Below are 22,786 nucleotides of genomic sequence, written 5' to 3'. Positions count from 1 at the left end.
TGAGATTGGTCCTGCTCAGGCTGCTGTCCTCACACAGACCCTGGGGACCATTCCCAAGGTCAAAAGGGAGTTGCAAGGCCTTCGGGTTGCAAACGCATCACTGGTCAGAACTGAGTCTCTGCTTGGGTACAGGTTGCTCTTCCACATCCTTTGATGGGGTCCCTTCCAATCCAGATCATCCTATGATCCTTCCTAGCAGATAAATAAAAAACTCAGGAAAGGAGCTCAGCCCCCCCTGGCACATTAAGAATGCAGTGCTCTATCTACATAGGTACACGGAAGGGGATGCTTTTGGCATTTGTTTAAGGCCAGAGTCAACTCATTGCCCTTGGCAGTTGGACTCTGGGTGCACATAATCTTGGTCTCCTCCCTTTATGGGCAAGTGTCAACCCAGCAAGGCCAGTAGTTAGGGTGAAACATGGCACGCTGTCTCCTGTTGGGCTCCAAATATTTGGAGGGTTCCCATGGCACCTTGTAGTCCTACTTCGTTTCGCAGTGTGTGTAGGAGAGAGGCGTGATGGGCACAGCCAGCCTTCAGCACTGACTCATCATCATCTTGTTGGAGCACACCGAGACATGCAGGATGGGCGCTCCACCCTGCCCTGTGCTCTGTGGGGCTGTTCTCTCTGCTTTGCTGATGGTTGCTGCCGTTTGACCAAGTTAAAGCTGGGTACTGGCCCACTGAATGAGGAAGCGCGAATCCCACTGGAAGTTGGTGGGATGCGGTTGCTGGATCCCCTTCTGCTCTGCATCCCTTTGATGTCCCCCCTTTCTTCTGTCCCCAGGGTACCCCACTGAAGTACGACAGCAGCTCTTCCTCCTCGAGTACCAAAAAGCACGATGTGCGGTCCATCATCGGCAGTCCCGGCAGGACTTTTCACTCTGTGCACTCACTGGATGTCATCCAAGACCCGAGGAATCTGGAGAGAGCTTACGAAGAGAGCCTGAAAAACAGGCCAAGCCCAGTGACAAACTCGGGTGGCTCCATTGCCAGAGGGGCTCCTGTGATTGTACCTGAGCCGGGCAAGCCCCACCAAAGTGCCCTCTCCTATGAGGACCACCAGGCAGGGCACAGCACGGCATTTGGCAGCCACTTGCACAGAGGGTCTCCGGTCTCCACACGAGAATCCACACCCCGGCAGCATGAAGGTACTTGGCAAAGCCTTTATTTGATGCTGACGTCTCTAGAAGGCCTGCAGGAGGTGGCTGCTGACCCCACCTGCCCAAGCTGTTCCCAGCCAGTGCCTGTCAAACCCGTTCTCCCCAGCACCCTGCTCCCACTCTTGCCCATGGCAATGGCTGACTCACAGCACTGGGGAGGCTGCCAGGGACAGCTGGGGCTCAGCTCCCTTCCTTGGGGTGCAGTGAGGCCACCCCATGTCTGCACCGTGGTAACCAAAGGGACAGTTGGATCATGTCTGGTGAAGCTGGTGATGTTTGAAAAGCATCATCCCAGCATTGTCCCAGGGTACCCTTGTTTCTGCAGGCAATTAAGCAGCGCTTGGTGCATTGCGTGAGGGGATCTTCACACTTGTCACAGTCTGGTGTGTGTTTGCCTGCCTTGTGTGTTTGTGCCTCATCCATCACCTTGGCACTTGAGTGCCTCGCTTACAGGAACATCTAATCCCTCCTGAGCCGGTGGATCTGGGCAGTGCAGCTGGTCTGTGGGATCTGCTGTCTCCCTGCACCAGGCAGGGTCTGCTCATGCCCCTGGCATCAGTCATCTCCTGCCCCAGAGCGGGGCTCCTTGGGAACAGTGTGTGTCTGGGCTGGGCTTGGCTTAGTGATCTGGTTGAGGCAAGCTCAGATCCAGAGCACAAAACCCCTTCTTGCTTCATGGCACGTTTGTGGGCAGGATCAGTGCTGAAGCCAGTCTCTAAGACACCTTGTTCTACCAAGCCTGCCAGCTACGGGTAACTGCTCTGGGGCCTTTTGCATCTCCTGCCTGCAAATACTCGTCCTAACCCAGGAGTCTTGTGATTTGGGGGCGTGCAGCACAAGACATTGCAATCTGCTGAGAACCGAGGTGAGGACGTGCCTCCCCGGCAAGCAGTGAGAGATGGGGCTGTGCGGCGCAGAGCTTCTCCAGAACACATCCCCATCATTCATTGCTATCTGGGGCACCTCCAGCTCTCCGTGGTTGGTGTGTCCAGTTGCTGCAGCCTCCGCTGTGTTCCTGGTTAGGTCAGTCATTCTGGGGGAAGCCTTCAGATGTTGGCAGATGCTGGTCCCCAGCTCTGCCCAGCAGTGGTGACCTCCTTGTGCCGAAGAGCACAGCAGCAAGGCTTCGCTGTCTGCTGCTTGTGCAGGCCAGGGTGAGCTCACAGACTGCCCAGCGTGGATGCACTGGGGTGGAGGGATGGTCTGGGACAGGATTCTCTCTCTGGATGCAGCTGGGGCTTGGTCTGCCTCAGCCTCGGTGGCGTAACGGGGCACGGTGGTGCGGGGAGGAGGGAAAGGTCCCTCAAGGTCAGCAAGGTCCCTGGGGGACACGGTTGGCTGCAGGCATTCCTCAGGGACTCAGCTTGGCCACAGTGCTCAGTCTCTGAGTCATTTCCTTCTCGCTGCAGGGAGCATCACTGCCGGGAAGCCGGTGTCCCAGGACAGAAAGATTACCCCCACATCGAGAGAACTCAACAACTCCAAGTCTCCACATGCCCCCGTGGCTGACCACCACCACCCCATCTCCCCATATGAGCACCTGCTCCGTGGCGTGAGCGGGGTCGACCTGTACCGAGGACACATCCCGCTGGCTTTTGACCCCGCTGCCATCCCGAGGGGAATCCAGCTGGAAGCAGGTACCTTCAGTGGGCACACAAGTCTGTCTGGAATTGGTTTTTAACTCATCAGACTCCAAAAGCCTGGGGTCTCTGGAGAAAGCCACTTACATCTGCATCCTTTTCTCTCCCAGCTGCTGCTTACTACCTGCCAAGGCACCTGGCTCCGAGCCCCACGTACCCCCACCTCTACCCCCCGTACCTCATCCGGGGCTACCCGGACACGGCCGCCATGGAGAACCGACAGACCATCATCAACGACTACATCACGTCCCAGCAGATGCACCACAACGCTGCAGCCACGGCCATGGCACAGCGGGCGGACATGCTGCGCGGCTTGTCACCCCGGGAGCCCTCCCTCGCCCTCAACTATGCAGCAGGTCCTCCCGGCACGGCACCATCCAGGGGCTTGGGGGCATCTGGGGTGAAGGAGCAGCTCCAAGGGCCAAGCCAGCAGCACGGTGTCACGCAGCAGTGTAGGAACTTGGCTGGTCAGCATGGAGGACAGCCAGGGGGAATTTGATGCTCTTTTTGCCATCTTTAGTTACTAGAGATTGCTTGAAGCAGCTCTGGTCTTGGGTCACGGGAGCACTTCCCAGCCTGGCCCTGCTGGCCTTTGGAGATTAAAAACTGTCCCAGAGGGGTGTCTGGCTTTCTGCAAAGGGCAGAGCATGCTGGGGAGCTGCACAGTGTGTGTGTAGAGGGAGCTGCGGCTCATGCTGCCTGCAGCCCCCTCACTCTAGCAGGGATAGAGCTCAACATTTTTCCTCACCATCATTCCTAACAGCAGAATATGCTCACAGATTTGCCTATAGAAGGGTCTCCTCCGCTTATAACCAGCACCCAGGGACCTTGTATGTGCTCACACCTTCCGTGTTGTGCCAGAGCAATGGGGATGGGTGGACGCTCCCAGCACTGCTCCCTGCTCTAACGCAGCCAAGCTGCAGCAGCTCGGCAGCATCCTGACAGTCCTCTCACTTCTCTCTCCAGGCATCATCGACCTGTCCCAAGTGCCGCACCTGCCTGTCCTCGTGCCCCCTACCCCTGGCACCTCTGCCACCACCATGGACCGCATCACCTACATCCCCGGGCCCCCCCAGACCTTTGGCAGCCGGCACAGCAGCTCCCCACTCTCCCCAGGTAACGCTGCAGATTGCATTTCCCATAGGAAAGCAGTTAGGCAGGATTCCCTTAACCAGTCCAGGGCAGTGGACTCTGCCGGGGCAGATGGGGGAGCCCAAATTCATTCTCATTCAGAGACCAGCCCACCAGCCCCTCTAATTCTCCTTGTTGGGAGCTTCCTTGCTTTTCCTCTGTCTCCCCAAAAAGACACAGCTATTCCATGGTTTACCCAGGTTTTGTCATACTGGTTGCCCTTGTTTGTGCTGCTGCAGGTGACCTTGGATGGAGTCATTCCCTACCTGGTCTGCAGACACAGCAATGTGAAGAGCAGGTGGTGTTCCCTAGGTTGGGAATTGCTGTGTCTGCAGCCCTTTCACTGCCTTTCATTTGGGTTTCAGGAGGCCCCACACACATGACCAAACAATCGGGATCATCTGTGTCCGAGCGGGAACGGGAGCGGGAGCGAGAAAGGGAGCGGGAGCGGGAAAAATCCATCCTAGCATCCACCACGGTGGAGCATGCACCCATCTGGAGACCAGGTAGGCTGGGGAGGGAGCCTGGCACCACATCTTGGGGCATGTGCTGGGTGGACGTGGGCTTGGGGCTGTAAAACACAGAGCTGAAGAAGCCGGTCTTGGTGTTTCCTCAGGTACGGAGCAGTCCAGCAGCCGTTCATCCTCACACTCTCACAGCCACCAGCACTCTCCCGTCTCACCCCGCACCCATGAGACCATCCAGCAGCGCCCCAGCGTGCTCCACAACACGAGCATGAAGATCATCTCCTCGGAGACCCCCACCCCTTCTGTCCTGCGGTATGGCCCCACACCACTGCTCCTGCACCACCACAGCCATGGTGGTTAATGAATGATCATCACATGGGGTGCCTCTGAGATGGAGCGAGGGTTGTTCTGGCCTTCAGTATCAGTGGGAACAGGGTTGGGGCTTGCAAGGATATTGTGTGGGGAGAGGCAGGTTTTGGTGCCCAGTTCCTTCACTTTTCTTGGTGGCTTTTACTGTTAAAAGGAAAGAAAGTAGGAGCATCCCTGTGCCCAGAATGGGTATTGCTCCTCTTGCTGAAAGTGGAGTTAATGAAGGTCTCTGGGAGCTCTCCATGGGTTTATTCTCTCCAGTAGATGCATCCAGGCCACTGCCAGTGATGGAGGCTCCATCTGAGCCCTCCTTACCTGCTCCAGCATGAACCAGCCCTACACTCAGGAGCCCTGGGACCGCCTTGGCCAGGCAGGGCTGAGCACACAGTCCTTCTCCACGTGCTTCTCTCATCTTTGCCTTGTCTTTGCTTCCAGATCCTCTTCCACCACTACCACATCACCGATCCGCTCTGCTGCCTTCCCCTCGGCCTCCACCCTGCGCTCCTCCATCAGCTCAGCAGACGGCTATGCCACCCCAATGGACCCGGCCATCCTGCAGAAAGAGGCCTCGAGGGCACGGGAAGCCAAGGCAGAACGACCCCAGACTGACAACGTCTTCACCTCAAAGCTGCCAAGTGGAGCCAACCTCGAACAGTCACCTTCACCCATTAAAGCCATGGAGTCAAGACCTTTACCCGCCTCCGGACCTGGTTCTTCTCATCACTATAGCAGAGGACAGGGGAAAAGCCAGCAGCACCATCACCCTTTGGACCAGCAGCACGCAGCCTCGGGCCCTGAGCAGCACAGTAGAGAAAAGAGTCAAAGTAAACGCTTTTCAGTGCAGGAACAGGAGCTCCGAGCACTCGGTAAGACCACCACGACAGCGGCCAACTTCATAGATGTGATTATCATGTGCCAAATGTCTTGCGATAAGGGGCAGCGAGAAAGATGCTCGCTAAGTAACGACTCCACTGGTGCTGGTAAGAAATTGGAGGGGAGAGGTGAGAGAGCTGTGGCCTGAAATTATTTCATGATTCTTATTTGTAGTTGCACGTTTTGGCTCTTGGCTCCATCAGCTCCGCCAGCGTTCTTGTCCCTCTGCTTCCCGGTTATGGTGTTATCCCAGACTTCTTTATTTATGTGTGTTTTAAGGATCTTCCCTCCTCTCACCCTCTTTAAGTTTTTCCCGTTGCCAAGTCCTGTTTTGCAAATGTTGTTCAGTTCCTGGTATTGCTTTTTACAGACAATAGCAATGTGCTAATTCTGATTTCCCCATCATTCGGAATTCCCAGGCAGTCTGTAAGGAGTGGTTGTGGGTAATAAATCAAACCAGCAAAGCAGAGAATTGGGAGTGTGAGCAGCACAGGGCTCCTGGCCATCAGGCAGGCACCTCCCTGCGCCGAGAGTGCAGGATCTCAGAGGGCTTAGGGGGCTGCTGCATGATGCAGCTGAGATGGGGTCCCTTCACTTGGGGTGACCTCACTCAGGGTCCCAGTGCTGGATGCTGCACAAGAGGGTAATGTGAACATGGTACCACCAGCATGCGGGAGCAACAGGCAGCCTGTGGGGATTTGGTGGGATCCCATCTTCAAGTTGAAGCATCTGCCTTGGCCACCAGCACTGAGGGCTGCTGCCCAGCTCCCTTTCCTCTAACCCAAGGGTGGAAGGACACGGCAGTATGGCCAGGGAGGAGAGCTGCTCTCATTGGCTTATCCCGATCATCCCATCCCACCACTTGGTCACGTCTGTTCCCAGCCCTTTCTATCAGCGTGCTCCAGGTCCAAGGACACACCTCTGGCCACAGTGTGCTGCCTGGCTGAGCTTTTGCTCTGCCTTTTTCCCTGGCATCAGTGTTTCCTTCAGCTGAGTGTTATGCTGCAGAGGAGAGGGGCAGCTTTTCTCCAGCCATGAGCTTACAGAAGGGAGCTGGTGTTCCTCAGGACTTTAACTCTGGTTAGGGACCTTTCCAGAGCATCCCTTTGCAGCTGGCATACATGGGGTGATGGGGGATGCTGCATCCCTATCCCTGGCACAGGGAGGTTCTCCATGCGGTCCTCCCCTTACTGTGCCCCAGGTACGTGCAAGGTCAGTGGCACTGGGGCACTGGGGACCCTCCAGCAGCACTGTCAGCCGCCTGCCAGGTCTGCCTGCAGTGGGTGGTTTCTAGGAACTGAGTGTTAACGAGGGTAAAGGTCTGTGGATGCATAAGTCATGAGTGTTACCAAACATGCTGAGCTGGGGAGCAGCAGTGTGGGACTCCTCCAGGACTCCGTGCTCTGCCCCTGGTCTGTAGAAGCATAACTCATCCATGCATCAGTTTTCCCTCTGTTGAAAGGTGATGTGGTCCCTCCTTCAGCTCTGCCTGTTCTGATGCAGTTTGAGTCTGTGCAAAGGCCTTAAAAGGCAGAGAATGGTGAAGAAAATGCTTTTCCCCTGCAGTGTGCGAGTCTGCTGTCTCTTCACATCGGAGGTGGCTCCAGGGGTCCCTGCAGTGTGACCTGCCAGGTCTTCCCTCATCTCTTTCCAGCCCCCTTTGCTGAACATATGACTCTACCCGCAAGTGACGGTTGCCACAGCACTAGGAAGAAGCCAAGTGAGCTCCTGGTTTTAATTCCCTTCTCCCTTTTTCCTCAGGCTTTCATGGAGGCTACAGCCCTGAGCGGATGGAAGCAGTGAGTCCTGTGAGCTCACCCAGCCTCTCCCATGAGAAAGGGGCCAAGCTGCTGCAGGATGTGGAGAAGGGGCATGGGGAGCATGACCTGAGGCAGAAACAGCAAGGTGAGGGCAGAGGCTGGCAGTGCCAGATGGCATGGGAGAGCCTGAGCTGGGATGGGGGGGGGGGGGTTTGTCAACCAGCTCTCACTCACTGTGCCCCAGAGCTGCTCCAGAATGGGAGCCAAGCATTAGGACACCGATGTCACCTCACACTGGCTCTCCTCTTTGTTCTCCCCCAGGCTCGCTGAAGGCCTCAGCTCCTGAAGCAGCCCACCTGCAGCACCTCCGGCAGCCCGATGGGCCCCAGTGCCAGCCCGTGCAGTCCAGCCAGAGCATCAAGGGCATGAACCAGCGGGTGGTCACATTGGCCCAGCACATCAGTGTAATTGTCCTCATTCTCGTCTTCCCACTGGGGCTCCAGGGAGGAGGGAAGAGCTGTTACGTAGCATGTCTGGTAGGGGAGGGCTGGGAGTGATGCTGGAGACCTCAGCAGCTCTGGTTGGGGGCTGGAGACAGCAGGGTGCATCCAGCATGTTCAGCCTGGGTGTTTGCATCCCAAACAAGCCCATCATGGGAGCTGCTGCAGGCAGGAGGCAGAAGTTACATCCATGCAGGGACAAACCAGCCTCATTCCCTCCTGCTCCCCCTTATCTGAGCCCAGCAAAGCAAGAGATAGAAACCACCTCTATTTCTGACCTGGGTTTCTCATTCCAGGAGGTCATCACACAGGACTACACCCGCCACCACCCGCAGCAGCTCAACTCCCACATCCAGGCCCCAGTGTACACGTTCCCCGGGGCCACGTGCCCCGTGCTGGACCTGCGCCGTGCCCCCAGCGAGGTGTACCTGCAGCAGCAGGAGCACGCAGCGGCCTCCAGGATCTCCCCACAGAATGAAGGGGGGAAAAGGTGAGCTCAGAGAGTCCAACCAGAACTGGTGCAGATGGGTCTCTGCCCACCTGCTGAGCGCAGATGGACCAGGGATACCCCCAGTAAGGGGGTGCATAGGGCAGGCTGGTGTTTGGCATCGCTGAATTCATGCTCCCCAGCATGGATTGCTTGCTTACACAGCCCACAGTGTAAAACTGCTATCTGATCAGGGCATTTTTACCCCGTGGTGGTGTCTCTTGCTATCCTTGTCCTGGAGATGCTCTCTAGACCCCCTTAGAGGCCATGTATGATCCCTTTCCCAATCTAGCCTGTGTCACAGAATAGTTCAGGTGGAAAGGGACCTCTTGAGATTGTCCTTCCCAATGCCCTGCTCTCAAGCAGACTCAGCTGAAGCAGGTTTGCCTGGGTCATGGCCAGTGGAATTTTGAGTATCTCCAGTGATGGAAACTTCAACACCTTTCTCACCAATCTATACCAGCCCTTGAGCAACCTCACAGTAAAAAAACAGTTTTCTTCTATTGGGATGGAATTTCATATGTGTTGGTTTGTGCCTCTTGCTTGTTGTCCTGTCCAGTCCCTGGCACAAGATGCAGTGACCTTTCAGACCACAGGTGGCTCCAAAAACCCAAAGCAGGTGTTTTCCATTGGTTTACAGTTCATTTTCTCTTTGTTTCTCTCAGTGCATGTATCAGAAGCCTGTTCGATACATGTGCCTTGTCAACTGCAGCTCTCCATTTCAAGCACCAGCTGTATTTCTTTTAAGTCACTTTCAAATCCTGGTACTGATAACAGCATCCAGGAAAGAGCTGTGTCTCCAAACTGGTGTCTCCTTGACAGTAAATGTAATCAGGAGCAGGCAAAGCTGGGAAGAGCAGAGTTGGCTTTGTAACATGAGGGGAGACAGCCCAGCCCTGGCCACCCAGCAGTGGAAAAAAAGAAACCACAGAAAGAGCAAAGATGTAAATTCCCAGAACTTGCCATGAGGAATTCCTCATGGACTTGAGCCCGGCTGTCTCCCAGGCACTGGCCACAGGCAGGCACCAAGGGACTGCTCCAGTCCTCTTCAGGCTGCCCCAGCAGCAGACAAGGTGGATGGGAGGTGGTGGGTCCACAAACATGATGGAGAATCAAAAGCTGCATCCCCAAAGGGTTAACATCACAGCCCTTCCAAGGGTTGTGACCCTGCGAGCCAGGAACGCTTGGCTGAGCCAGCAAGTGCCAGGACTGGTCCCTCCATCCCTCCTGGGCAGCTGTGTTTTGGTGCAATGCCTGTGAATCAGGGCCGTGGTTGGGTCAGTGCTGCTCTGCACGCCTGCAGCGCGTGATGCCCAAGCTGCACTCTCCCTCCTGCTCCCATTATAAGGCGCCCTAAGCCCGCAGGCGTGCGGAAGGTTTGGCCTTTTGCCCCGCTGTGGGAAAGCTATTCTAGTCCTTCTCCCCCTGCTGACCCCGAGCTGCTCGTCCAGGGACAGCGCGTGTTGCAATGAACCCGTTGCGTGTCCCCATCGCAGGTCCCCGGAGCAGAGCAAGGCCTCGGCCGGCAGCGGCGGCGCGGACAACTGCATCGAGCCGGTCTCTCCACCAGACGGCGTGGGAGAACCGGAGCACGCCAAGAGCGCCACGTACCCGATCCTGTACCGCGAGGGCGAGCCGATGGACCAGAGGTAACGCCAAGGGACGGGATGGTGCGGGCAGCGCAGGGATGTTCACCCCCTTCCCACGCTCGCCGTGGTCCAGGCTGCTTTTCTGGCAGCCAAAAGCAGTGTCACATCCCGGGTTTCTGTGTGTCTATAGGGGGTTTCAACATTGTGTGGTACCTTTGCAACAGGGAGAAAAGCTGGAGATCCCAAATGTCTCAGCAGCTCACCTGCTGATTCTGAGAAGTTACGCTGAGGGAAGAGTCTCTCTAGGGAGGGTATTGTGAACTGCACGCTGCAGAGGTTTCTGATGGTTTCTTGCTTTTGCAGGATGGGGTCCAAGTCCCCAGGAAACAACACTCAGCCTCCAGCTTTCTTCAGCAAGCTGACAGAGAGCAACTCTGCCATGGTGAAGTCCAAGAAACAGGAGATCATCAAGAAGCTCAGCACGACCAACAAAAACGAGACGGAGTACAGTAAGGACATGTGGGGATGCGAATGCAGGGCACCAGGGGAAAAAGCCTTGAGGACACATGAAGCAAAGGAGATTTGGGAATGGATGCTGATGCGTTAAGAGAGCTGCCAGCCAGCTTTCTGATTCGTGCCACAGTTTGTTGGGAAGTGTAAGGTACAAATGCTTCCTGGGATGAGCGGTGCTGGAGCTTGCTCTAGGGCTCTCCTTACTCTAGGGCTGTCAATCCCACCTGCACCACATAACCTCAATAGGAAGGAAATAATGAGCTGAGCATGGAGGAGACTTAAGAGCAATTGATACTTTAATGAATGGCCAGCCAAGCTGAGTCCTTCCTCCTTGAGCTGCATCTCCCCCCAGCATGACTTTAAGCCCTACATCAATATTGGTATAGCTCTGTAAGACTAACCAGGCTGGCTTGTATTAGAAATTCATCCCGTTCATTCATTAACTGCTAATAGAGTAGATGGGATCATAATTTAATTTAGCCCAGCATTATATGGTCAATACTAATTCAGTTTGAATCCATCTTGCAACAGCTGCATTGGATAAGAGGGACCAAGCTGTCTCGTCTCCTGGATGATGTTACCATGAGCCAACAGTATTGTTATGCCCCTTGGGGACATGTGGCTGAACCCTGTGACCTTCCACACTTTCCCTTATCAAGGGAAAATACATAGAAATAGGAAACTCCTCTTATTTGATGAGAATTGTTGTTATTCTAAGGAAAGTGAAATCCAAGTCAAACAGCTCAGCTAAGAGGGAAAATATTGATTTAACATTTCTCCTCCTCCTCCTCGCCCTCCCCACTGCCCAGACCTGCTCTGTGGATGTGGGGATTTGAGCCTTTGGAAATCCCATAGGTGGGAGAGAGGGTTTGATGTGTAATCCAAAGGGCTGGAGGAAGAGAGGTCAGCACTGAGCACAAGACATCACTCTCTGGGCTCTGCTTTTCTGCCCCTTCCCAGCTGGCCAGGCATGTCCACTGTGGATCTCCCAAAGGTCCTGGTCCCAGCCAGCACCCACAGCCGCAGCCCAGGGGAAGGTGGGCTGCTGTCAGGCTGGGTGCTGTGACGAGGGAGCACTGGGATCCTGTGGCTGGCACTGCAGGTCACTCCCTGCAGATGCTGCTCTCTGTATTGAAGAGCTTCTTTGTTTTTCTCCAGATGTTGGGCAGCCTGGGACAGAGATTTTCAATATGCCAGCGATTACCGGAGCAGGTAACTCCCATATTCCTGTACCATACCCCATTCCCTACAGGGCTTACAGCACAGAGAGCAGGAGACTGGTAGACTTAAGCATCTTTTTCCCTTTTGCTGTTAATACTGATTATAACAGTTGCTGGGAGGCTGAAACCTCGGGACACACCGTAACTTCCTGCTGTTGAGTTGGAGACAGCGCAGTGTAATTCCTTGGAAGTCATGGCAGAGTTTGAGGAGAGGTTAAAAGTCAAGCAGGGGTTGTCCATCTGATGGCAGCGGAGGGTTAAACTATAGAAAGGTGGACCTCATACTTGAAAGAGAGCACTGTGGTCTTCGTGGGATCTTGTGGTCACCCGTGGATGTGTAGGAGAGCAGTGGCAAAAGGGAGCATGAGGGTGGGAAGCAGGCTCTGAGCCTGTTGCAAAAGCAACCTGGGGTGAGAGCAGCACCCAGTAGCCTTGAGCTGTGAGTGTTTTGTGGACTGGCAATGGCTGAGGACCAAGAGGAGGTGTTACATGGGAGGTGGAGGGGTGCTCGGTCCAGCAGCGTGCTCAGTCCTCGAGGTGCTTCAAGCATGGGTTGACTCCAGTTTCTCAGGAGCTGGGAGGGAACATTCAGCGAGTGGCCAGGTCTCGCCATGGTGGTGCTGCTGGTGCCACCAGATGGGCTTTGTGGCACCTTGGACCCTGATGGTTTGGGGTTTGATCACCCGGATCTGGACGGACAGTTCTGGTGGTGGTTTCTGAGCACTGCTGAAGGCAGCCATGGTGGGCTTCAGTGAGTCCCTGACCCTAACCAGCATTAACCTGCCGGCCTGCCTAAGCAGGGGGTTCGCTGGCTACCACTGGGGCTGTACCCCAAAGAGCCCCCTGCTCTCAGGAAGAAAGGGCTCAGGATGGTTCCCCAGACAACCGTGGAGATGTGTTTGCTGTGCTGAGCATGGGGACCACCCTGTAGGAGCTGAAATGGTGGTTTAGGAGTTTCCCCACGGGCACTGCTGGGCCCATGGCTTTCAGCTGGGAAAGGAAGAGAGGGAGCAGCTTAAGGAAGGGGTCTTGGCAAAGAGGGGCAGAAAACGGCCCTGTAGAGTTGGGTGGCCAGCATGGGCTACCCTGAGACCAGCCTGAGGGAGAAAGAGTGAAGGTGGTCAAGCTCTTGCCACCTGCTGCCCATATCTAAGTGGGCTTTCAAGTGACTGAAATGAATCTCCATTGAGGAGTATTCATTGGTAGTTAATTGATTAAATACTAATGCTTTCCTACAGCAGGAATGCCTTCAGGTTGTTAGTTTTAAGTGGGAGGAGCAGCAGCTTTCTCACAACCAAGGAAGAGAGGTGCTGCAGGCAAGGACTTTGTGTGGTAGGAGAGACAGGCGCGTCGGTGGTGTGAGACCTCTCACTGGTGTGTGGTTGGGAGAAGGAGAAGGAGCCAGCTCACATCAGCAGATGGGGTGAGAGGATGCAGCCAGGCAGAATTTGGGGTTTACAGCCCAATTTCCTTAGAGCATCCCCTGGATAAACCCACTCCTGCTGTGCTGGAGGAAGGTATAAAGGCAGAGTGTAGGGAACCTAAGGACAGCGTCTGCAGGAGGGGACCAGGAGAGACCCTGCCTGTTACAGAGAGACAAGTGAAGTGGGATCCATCCCTTTCCGAGCAGAGGGGCAGTGATCCCAGTGCGAGCACCCCTGGGATGGGATGGGGGGGGGGGTGTGTGGTGTTGCTGGCAATGGGGCTTTCCTCGCCAGCCTGCTGGTTTCATGTCTGTATTTTGCCCTTTGCTTGTTCCCTGTAACCGCCACATCGGGAATGACGGTGGCGTGGCTGAACCTAGTGCCCTCTGGTCCCTGTGCGGTGCTGCACCATAACTGCATGGCTTGAGACTCACAACCACGCGGACACACCACTTGCCTCTGCATCCTGTCCCATAGCCCCCGGGGGCCACCGGCCTGGGGGGAGGAAGGGAGCGGGCTGGGTGATGGGCAGGGGGCTGGAAAAGGGGGACAAAAGGGCTCTCCCCAGTACAGCCCCTCTCTGCAGGCTGTGTGCCCTCATCCAGGGCTGCCTGCCTTTGCTGCCTCTCATGCCAAGGCCAAATCCAGTCACCTCTTTCCAGTCAGGTGGTTTCTGGGGTGCCCTCTCTTCCTTCCCTGATTTTTCCTCCATGGGAAACAGCCCCAGCCTCTGAATTCCTGGCACACTGACTTTTGATCTGTGTGTGCATCCATATGGACCCCACATCCAGGTGACTCTCGTCCTGCCCCCATGTTGGGAGCGCAGCACCCCCTCTTCCTGCAGTTATACAGTCACTCCCTGTGCTCAGTGACAACCCATTCCCCTCTGCCATCCTCCAAGCCCTGCCTGCCTGCAAATCCCAAATCCCAGACTAAATCCCATCCCATCCCACCGCCAGCCCCTGCCGATCCCTGGGGCGGGATGGAGCGGGGAGGAGGAGGAGGACGGGTGCATTGCAGCGCTTTAAAGAACAAGATGACAAAGTTTGTTGCTTTGCGAGAATGTGCTGACTGTTTGTTTCTTCCCTTCTCCCTTGTCTCCTTTCTCCCCCTTTCCCCGTCCCCACCCCCATCTTTCTTCTCATTTGGCTCCCCCCCATCTCCCATCCCCTCTCTCCTCCCCTTCCCGTATCTCCCAGGGCTAATCAGTTGTAGGAGCCAGTCGGTCCAAGAGAATTCCAGTACCAACATGGGGTTGGAGGCAATAATTAGGAAAGCCCTAATGGGTAAATATGACGAGCAGTGGGAAGAGCGCTCACCTCTCAGTGCCAATGCTTTTAACTCTCTGAATGCCAGTGCAAGCCTGCCCGCTGCTATGCCCATAACTCCTGCTGATGGACGAAACGAGGACGTGCGCTCCTTGCCAGGTCTGCAGCCCTCTCCACCTTCGCTCTCTGTGTTATTAATTCTCAGCCTTTTACACTTCCCCTTTTGGGGGTGGATTTGTTCCTCCCCTCGTTTTTGTTCATTTTGGTTTTCTTTTCTCCCCTCCCTGCCCCAGCTTTGAGCTTTGTGAATCCGCTGATTAATCCTGGTCTTGTTTGACGTTCATTTAATGGTCTCAGAAGGTGCTGATGCTTTCTCTAAAACCACTGACTGCTCCTTTCCCCGTTTGTTGGGTTTTAATACCTCCTTTTCCTTTTTTACACAATATAAGGTTTATGGGTGGGGGGGATGACACACACCACACTCAAAAGATGGAAGCCATCAACCTACACAGCCACCCCGAAGTGTCCGTAAACCCGGGGTGGGCTCGCTGGTCCCTAAACAAGGGAAGGAGCTGAGAGGAGCCAGTGTGGGGAGGATGGGGCAGGGTGGTGCTTCCCTCCCCACCCCAGGCTTGGGACAGCAGGGATTGGATGCAGCCTGGGACAGAGGGTTGGATGTGACCTGGGGGTGCCTGGGGCAAGAGATGGAGCTTAAGGGAGATCAAAGTGTAGAAAGGAGAGAACTTTAGAGAGCAGGGCTGGGGTGAGCTGCCCAGTGAGCCCCAATGGGGCTTGCAGAGCTGTTTGGGCACCATGGTGGGGTCTGCTCAGCCACAGGAGAGGCTTGAGCAGAGCTCAAGGGTTGTTCTGCAGACCCCCGGTTAAGGAAGAGGAGGGGGACGAGGGATGGATGGGGCAGTGTTTGTCCCCACGTGCCTGCTGAGGGCAGATTGCCTCTTCCAAGCACCCAGCACAGGGCCCAGCAGCCAGTGCTGGGGTCACCTTGGCAATAAGGGCACAGAGCCCCTGAGGCTGAGGAGCAGGGTCCTCCAGGTCAGCTCACACCAGGCACTCTTCAGCTTGTTGCAGAAAAGCTTTTCTGGCTCCTGCATGAAACCAGCTTCTTCCAACCGTGCTTCCCCGTGCCCGGAGACTGCCCAGGCAGGCAGGGTGGGATGCAGAGCCCATCCATCCCTGCCCCTTTGGGAGCTCCCCCCTGGTTTATCCGGGATAATGTCCCCAGCAGAGGCCCCTTCCCCTTGAAACCTTTTAAAAGCTGGCTGAACATCACCAGGGATTTTGCTGCAAGGACGGATTAAAAACCATCCTGGCCATGTAAACTGTGGGAACAGGGAATGTGCTCGGGGCTCCAGCACTCCTGTGGCTCCTTGGTGGGGTCCCTGCCAACTGGCTGCACAGCAACACATGGAGCTCCTGTCCCATGACCCCTATGTGTGGGCTGAGACATGAGATCGCTTGGGAGCAGACCCCACAGAGAACCAGCCCATCCAAAGCCGCACGGCTGCCCCAGATCCACTCCATGGTAGCATCAACCCACAAAGCAGGGAGCAGCAGGGGAGGCACAGAAACCTCTTCCTGCCCAGCGTGCAGAGCTCACCCCATCACCCTTGCCCCCCACAGTGCCCAGCCCCTGGGCTGAGCTGTTCTCCTGCCACCGGCCACTTCTGCAGCCTCTCAAAGGGGCAGCGCTGGGTTACCCGGACCCCCGCAGCCCGTCCCGATGAGCGGGGTGACGAGCGGGCGCTTCTCTTTGCAGGAGGAGGGGGCAAGCCAAAGATCGCTGCCAGACCCAACAGCCGCAAGGCCAAGTCCCCGGCGCCGGGCCTGTCCTCGGGCGAGCGCCCGCCCTCCGTCTCCTCGGTGCACTCGGAGGGCGACTGCAACCGGAGGACGCCGCTCACCAACCGCGTCTGGGAGGATCGGCCGTCGTCCGCAGGTAGGGCTGGAGGGGGGACCTGTCCCCAAGGCCCCGTCGCCATCACCGGGGGGCTGACACTGACCCTGCTCTGCTCTCCCCACACAGGCTCGACGCCGTTCCCCTACAACCCGCTCACCATGCGGCTCCCCAGCGGGGTGGTGACGGCAGCTCCCGCCGCCCCGCTGCCGCAGGGCACCCCCGGCAGCCAGCACCACGCCTGGGACGAGGAGCCCAAGCCCCTGCTCTGCTCCCAGTACGAAACCCTCTCGGACAGTGAATGAAGCGAGCCCAGCGGCAGGGAGACGGCGACCAAACCCAGGGCACGGGAAGCGAATGGGGACGCGCGGGGCGAGCGCCCACCGCCCCGGCCCCGCCGGCTCTCACGAGCGAAGATGCAGGAGCAGAGCTGTTTCGGTTTTCCCTTTATCCTTTTCCTTCCCCTCCCAACCCAGCCAGTTTGGGGAATGTTTTTATTTTGGGGTTATTTTTTTGGTTTTTTTTTTGTTTCATTTTTGTTTTTTTTTCTGTCTCAACATCTGGAAATTTCTGCATCCTCTTCAGTCTGAAAGGAAAGAAGAAAATAAGCCTTAACGAGACAAAACCCAAGGAACCCATCTTCGATCTTGGCAGCCTTGCTGGGCGCTGACCCCCGCCCTCCCGTGGGAATGGAGTTGAGGGGCTGTGGGATGCTGCCCTGCATCCCAGCCCTGGGGCTGTGCCACGGAAATGCAAAACCTTGAGCGGGTGCACACAAACAGGAGCATGGTTTAAGGAGTGAAATAGGATGGAACGCCCCCGTTTGCTTCCCCCCCCGGCTCATCTGAGGGCTGTTTGTCCATCATCCCCTGGTCACAAGCTCTCAACAGGCTCCAGACATGGCCGGGGTGAGCAGGAAGGGGGGGAATGAAGAGTTATTTCTTAAAAACACAAAAATTCCTGGTCCCTTTGGTGGAAGCGATGCCGGGCTCAAATGGGAGCGGGCAGGGATGTCCCCGCGCGCCGCCCACCGAGGGGCTCGGTTGCTTTAAGTGCATTGTTTTCTGAACGGTGAGAAAAGGCAATTGTAAATTGTATTTGGTCTACAGGGTATATTTTTGATACCTTCAGTGAATTCTGTCAATATTTTACGCGAGGAAGGACTGGAAACCGCAGTATTCCACACGCTGTAAAAGAGGTTCTGTTCTTACGTGCAGGCTTTGATGTGTTTGTCCATTGTATGGAAGGGTTTAAAGGAAAAGAGGAGGTCACGCTGATCCATCCGTGTTATCCGTGAGGCAGGAGAATGTATGGACTTAGCTTAGAAGATACCAAACCGAAATCTTGCCATGGTTGCAGGGCCCCCGTTCCACCCACACCTTTGCTGACTCAGCAGAAGCCGTTTGCCTGGTTGTAGATGTTGGTTCTCCAGAGCCCCCCCCCTCCTCCGGCCCGGGTGCAGGGGGTCAGGAGCCGGCGTGGCAGGGACTTCACCATGAAAACGTCAAGAAAACACACCCAAAAAAAGGAGAAAAAAAGGACAAAAGAAGTTTTTATTGTATTTTTGTGATACCCACAAATGCTCTGCGTTGCGTTCTTTTGTTTTCATTCCATGATGTTGGCTCATATCTGCAGTTACATGGGTAAAGAACAAATATTAGACTCTTTTTTTTCTTTTCCTCATTCAATTCTGCTTTTCTTGCTCTGGGGGGAGAAAAATATGGCAAAAAAAAGGTAAAAAAAAAAAATACAAGTATTATTAACTGCTTTGCATCCTGTTCATCACTAGAGGAACCCAGAGCGTGCTGCAGGCCCCCGGAGGGACCCGACGCGCAGGTCCCTGGATCTTTCTGTTCCCCCTGCATCGTTCCCAGGTTGATTCTGATTTGGAAGCCAAGCGAATGCTGGTGTTTGTTGTTTGTTTGGGGTTTGTTGTTTCGGTTGTTCCCTGTTGTTGGTTTTTTTACAATGTACAGGTTTTTCATGGTCAGCCACGGTTTTTGTGTCTTTTCTGTTGTGCTTTTTTCTTTTTTATTTTAAAGAAAAAACAAAAAAAAAAAAAAAAAAAAAAAGAATTCCGAGTCCATGCACAAAAGATGTGGAAGTTTTTCCGTTCCCAGGTTCTCGCTGCTGGTGTCTCCGTGGCTCTGTCATGTACAAGGTAACCAGAGCTGGTGGCTGGGCAGAGCGCTCTTCCTGTGTGGTGCAGATTTTGCTGGGAAAAAAACAAAAAGGAAATCCCAAATCTGACCCATTTCAAAGCCACCTCCTTTCACCTATTTGGGGGAAAAAATAGGGAAAAGGAGCGAAACAAATCACAGCAAAGAATAAAGTTCCCACTTGGCACAGTAGCGATACTGTGTGCTGCGTTGGTGTCTCCACACATCCAGGAAGGTGATGGTGGAAGGTGGATGCGGAGTGACCGGTATCCCTAGGGCAGCGTTTGGGTATCTCACACCAACCCCACGTCGGGACATGGGGAAGCGCCACAAGATTCCAGCCAGGAGCTGGCTGGAGCAGGAATTGATTGTTCTCTCCATTAATGCCAGGCAGCATTTGCCCATGGTGGTACCCGGAGCCATGGGATGGAGGGTGAGGAGCTTGTCCCACCCTTGGTGCTAACGCTGCAGCCGTGTTTGTGTTTCCTGGTTTCCCCCATGCCCTTCGTGTGTGCAGGGTGAGGGTTGGAGCTGGCGGGGCTGAAGCACAACTGATACCCATGGCTGTGCTGTGAGGCTGCCAAAGGGGTTTGCAGGCGTTTGAGAGGTTGCTTTGGTCCCTGTGGGGTTTGTGGCTCGGTGCTGGTGGATGGGTGGATGGGCAGAGGTTATCCACCGTCAGTGCTTGCAGGAGGGGGCAGTGCCATGGGGCTGCTGTGGAGTGACCCCCAGCCACTGCCAGGCTCCATCAGCCTCACCCCTTGCTCATTGGGGTCCTTTGGGATCGCTTCTGATGCATCACTGATGTTCCCAACTCTGTGCTGCGTGTCCCCATCACACCAGCAGCCACTGGCCGTGCAGGGACACATGCAGGGTTTGATCCTGCACTCAGGAATCTCCATTGCTTGGAGCTCAGCCCCACAGCACAGCTTGGGTTTGGTGCTTTGTCGTACACATCTCCATCATCTGCTCTCTCCATGCATGCCCCATCCCACCACAGACCCTCCTGCAGTGGGGGACACCATGGGAACACACAGGGCAGTTGCCATCAGGCAGCTTTGAGCCCCTTTGTTGTGGTGTTGGAGCAGGGAGCACCCTCCTGCAGATGAATGGATCGGGCTCAGATCAATGGGATGAGGCCCACAGCTGCTCGGTGGGGATGCACCCAGCCCTGGGGATCTGATGTGGGGTGATGCCCCAGTTCCCTGCTCACACATGGGCTGGGGGGAGCACAGGTTTGGGAAAGGGGGAATTGCTGTTCCCATCCTGCCCTCCTCTTGCTCCTCACCCCTCATCCGGGGACCAAAGCATCCCCAAGCATCCCGAAACCTCATGGCAGGCTCCGAGCAGAGAAATCCACATCAAATACCCCAAGTTTAAAGTTAAGGTTTGTGACTTGTAACAGGCAAAGAAGTTATTGGATGATTTAATCACTTGAACTGTACCGGGAGGGGGGAAGCATCTCTTGTACCACGACCTGTGCAGAGCTGTTTGGAGGTGAGCTGTGCCATAGCCGGGGCTGTACAGAGGAACCACCGGCTGTAAATACTGGCACCGCTTGCTCCAGAGGGGAGGGATTGCTCTGCTCGAGGCGGAGGGGTTTTGTTCACTGTTCTATGGCTCGCCGTGCCCACCAGCAAGCGCCGTGGGCAGCAGTGTCCGAGCGCTGCCCTCCTGGTTACAGAATAAAGAATAGCAAACCAACCAACCCAACCAACCCAAACCACCTTCTTTGGCAGCAAAACCACAGCGCGCTCCCGCGGGGCGGGTGGTGGTGAGAGGGGTTGCGGGGTGGGTTGGAGATGCCTCTGCTAATGGGGCACTGATGGGGTGTCTGAGGTAAAAAGGGCTGAGACGGGGCAAAGGGATGGTGGCAGCAGTGTTGGGGTACCCCAGGATGTGCGGCTCGCTTGGCCCAGGGCTGATACGGCTTTGGTTGTGTGGTGCGTGCCCACCGGCTGCACCGTGACCATCCCATGGCACTGCTGGCAATGGGGCTGGTGGAAGAACCTGGCCCCCCTCCCAAGGGACTGCAGAAGCTGGTGGTACCCAAGGGTGGCTGTGGGACCACAAATCCCTTTGCCAAAGGCCCCTAACCAAGAGATAACCTGCATGTGTGCCAGCATCGAGCAGGGGTGATGCTGGAGGGCACCTTGGCTTCTTTGCTCCCTGTCCAGCAGCCAAGGTAAACATTGTTCAACTGTGATTGAAACCTAAAATACAACTTAAGTGGGATTTTAAGAGAAAATGGTTTAAAAATGGATCTTCTGGTGATGGGTGATCCCACACGAGCCCTGCAGGAAGTTATTGGGGAGGCCAATTAGCCACTGCCTAATGAAACAGCAGCCCTGGTATCTATTTGCAGGTGTAGATTGCCCTACCTCTGCCATCCACCCCATGGGGTTTGACTGTGGGGTGTGATGACTTTGATGGGTCCCCAAGTTCCCCTCCTGCATCTGCACCTGTGGGGATGATGCTCCGGGAGCTCTGACCACTGTTGTGGGGTGTGTAAGGTGATGAACATGGGGACAGGGAGCCAAGGGTATGGCTCTGTGCGAGGGCGGATTGAGGAACTGCATGGAATGTCATCCAGTGAGGGGCGGTTGGTCGGAGAAGTGGATTTTACATGGATTGTGTTCTCCTGGGAGCAGCAGGATTCCTGCCCGGCTGTCCCCTGCCTTCAGCTCAGCATTTCAAGTGGACACCGTGGTCCGAGCTGCTGCACATCCTGGAGGAAGGCTCCCAGTGCTGAGTGACCGCTTTGTCTGCCCGAAAGGCTCCTGTGCTGGTGAAGGATCACCCTACATCCCTGCATCACCCAGACACCACCGCTGCAGGTACGTACCCTCATCAACCCAACCTGCCTCCGCCAGTCTCCATGCGCTCCTCCAGTGACCGGCTCCCATCACGGAGCACTGGGCAGATACTGCTGGCTCTTGGAGATCAGTCTGAAGATCTCCAAAACCAGTGATTTTGCTGAAATCCTCCTTGGAAAGGCTTTTGCCTTATTTAGAGCCAAGCTGTTCAGCCTCTTGCACCGGTTTAAATGCTGATGAGGGCTGACAGCAGCAGCCCTGATCAGGAGCTCACAGATGCTGAAGAAGCAGAAGGTGGGAAAACTCTAAGGTCAAGGCCAACGTTTAGGATTTAATGATGGAAAACTTCATCTCTACTTGAACAGCTGTCACATAAAGGGAGGAAAATGAAAAGGGACAAAAGCAGATGGCTTTAAAACAGTCAGAAGTTATTCTGATGGGATGGCAGGCAGGTTTTGAATGGGGAAGGGAAGACAGAAGATGGTCCCTGCTGCTTTTGCCCTGGACAGAGGCTGTGAGGAGCATTGCAACCTTCTGGTGATGAATTCGTGTTTTTTGGGGATTATGAGGATTATTTTGGAAAGAATTAAAGCAAGAGGAAGATTTTTAGCTGGGCCAGGCTGAGTTACAAGAATGGGGAGGAAAAAGCATGAGGTGAGGTTGTCCTTGTTGTGTGAGCCAGGGCACGGTGTTGCTTCAGCATCCTCCCTGCAATCTGCATATGCTCTGTGGGTGATGGGGAGAGGGAGGCGAATGTGGTACCCAGTGATGAGCAGGGAGAGATTGGAAAGAAGAAATATATATATAAAAATATGTGTGTGTATATATATACACACACACATATATATATATCACATATATATATATATATATGTATGTATAAAACACACCAGAACACAAAGCCCGTGTGCTGGTAGCACCCAGCAGAGCAGGGACTCTTCAACTCAGCATCTGCCTGGGTCAGACGTGCCTTTGGCCAGGAAAGCCGGTCACCATTCCTGGTCTCCTTGCAGCAGGAAGCATTTCAAACTCCCCTGACAATTGCAATCCCTCCAGTCATTTGTCAGTTCTGGTGATTTGCTGTGAAATTATACATGCTCTGTGATAATGATGCAGAGGGTAAAGAGCTGATCTTGGCAGGGGATGAGACATTTGGGGCTGGCGAGTAGCTTGGAAGGAAAATAGAGAGGCTTTTGATGGGATGCCTGGCTCTTATCAGCACTAGGACACTGAAGGGCGTTGGGCAGGGGTATTTGGGCTGGCTGAGCTCTGCCTTGGCTTGTGTGCCCCTCTGGGAAGAGTTGGGCTCTTGAGGTCCTTGGGAACAAGTGTCGCTGTGTGTGCAAGGGTCAGAGCTGGATTAATTGTCAGGTTTATTTGTGCTCTCGTTCCTGGCCTCCTGCAATCACCCAAATGAGAGTTTGTCAGGGCTCCAGGCAGCGCAGTGCTCATAAATCACTCACCACCAACGGGAGCTGGGAGCAGTTGTGTGTG

The 22,786-nt window shown here is 55.1% G+C and overlaps 1 protein-coding gene across 11 annotated transcripts in view; it reads left to right on the top strand.

Moving 5' to 3' along the window:
* Window positions 1-18,307, top strand: part of NCOR2 (nuclear receptor corepressor 2) — a 237,005-nt gene extending 218,698 nt beyond the window's left edge. For 7 of the 11 annotated variants that reach the window (XM_062624129.1, XM_062624128.1, XM_062624127.1 and 4 more), the window contains 16 exons: window positions 786-1,149; window positions 2,571-2,798; window positions 2,912-3,157; window positions 3,768-3,917; window positions 4,298-4,438; window positions 4,549-4,711; window positions 5,204-5,634; window positions 7,403-7,546; window positions 7,723-7,865; window positions 8,198-8,391; window positions 9,885-10,037; window positions 10,341-10,486; window positions 11,649-11,702; window positions 14,334-14,561; window positions 16,180-16,359; window positions 16,447-18,307. In XM_062624129.1, the coding sequence (XP_062480113.1) occupies window positions 786-1,149; window positions 2,571-2,798; window positions 2,912-3,157; window positions 3,768-3,917; window positions 4,298-4,438; window positions 4,549-4,711; window positions 5,204-5,634; window positions 7,403-7,546; window positions 7,723-7,865; window positions 8,198-8,391; window positions 9,885-10,037; window positions 10,341-10,486; window positions 11,649-11,702; window positions 14,334-14,561; window positions 16,180-16,359; window positions 16,447-16,622 (3,141 nt within the window). In that variant the 3' untranslated portion in view covers window positions 16,623-18,307. The remainder of the gene's footprint in view (window positions 1-785; window positions 1,150-2,570; window positions 2,799-2,911; window positions 3,158-3,767; window positions 3,918-4,297; window positions 4,439-4,548; window positions 4,712-5,203; window positions 5,635-7,402; window positions 7,547-7,722; window positions 7,866-8,197; window positions 8,392-9,884; window positions 10,038-10,340; window positions 10,487-11,648; window positions 11,703-14,333; window positions 14,562-16,179; window positions 16,360-16,446) is intronic. The other 4 variants (XM_062624136.1, XM_062624134.1, XM_062624130.1 and 1 more) reach the window with 2 other exon arrangements.
* The last annotated feature ends 4,479 nt before the right edge of the window (window positions 18,308-22,786 follow it).

The sequence above is a fragment of the Pezoporus occidentalis genome, unplaced genomic scaffold (assembly GCF_034315485.1).
Source record: "Pezoporus occidentalis ecotype Australia unplaced genomic scaffold, CSIRO_AGI_Poc_V1 ctg262, whole genome shotgun sequence".
Taxonomy (NCBI): domain Eukaryota; kingdom Metazoa; phylum Chordata; class Aves; order Psittaciformes; family Psittacidae; genus Pezoporus; species Pezoporus occidentalis.
This window is presented reverse-complemented; position numbering and strand designations above follow the sequence as displayed.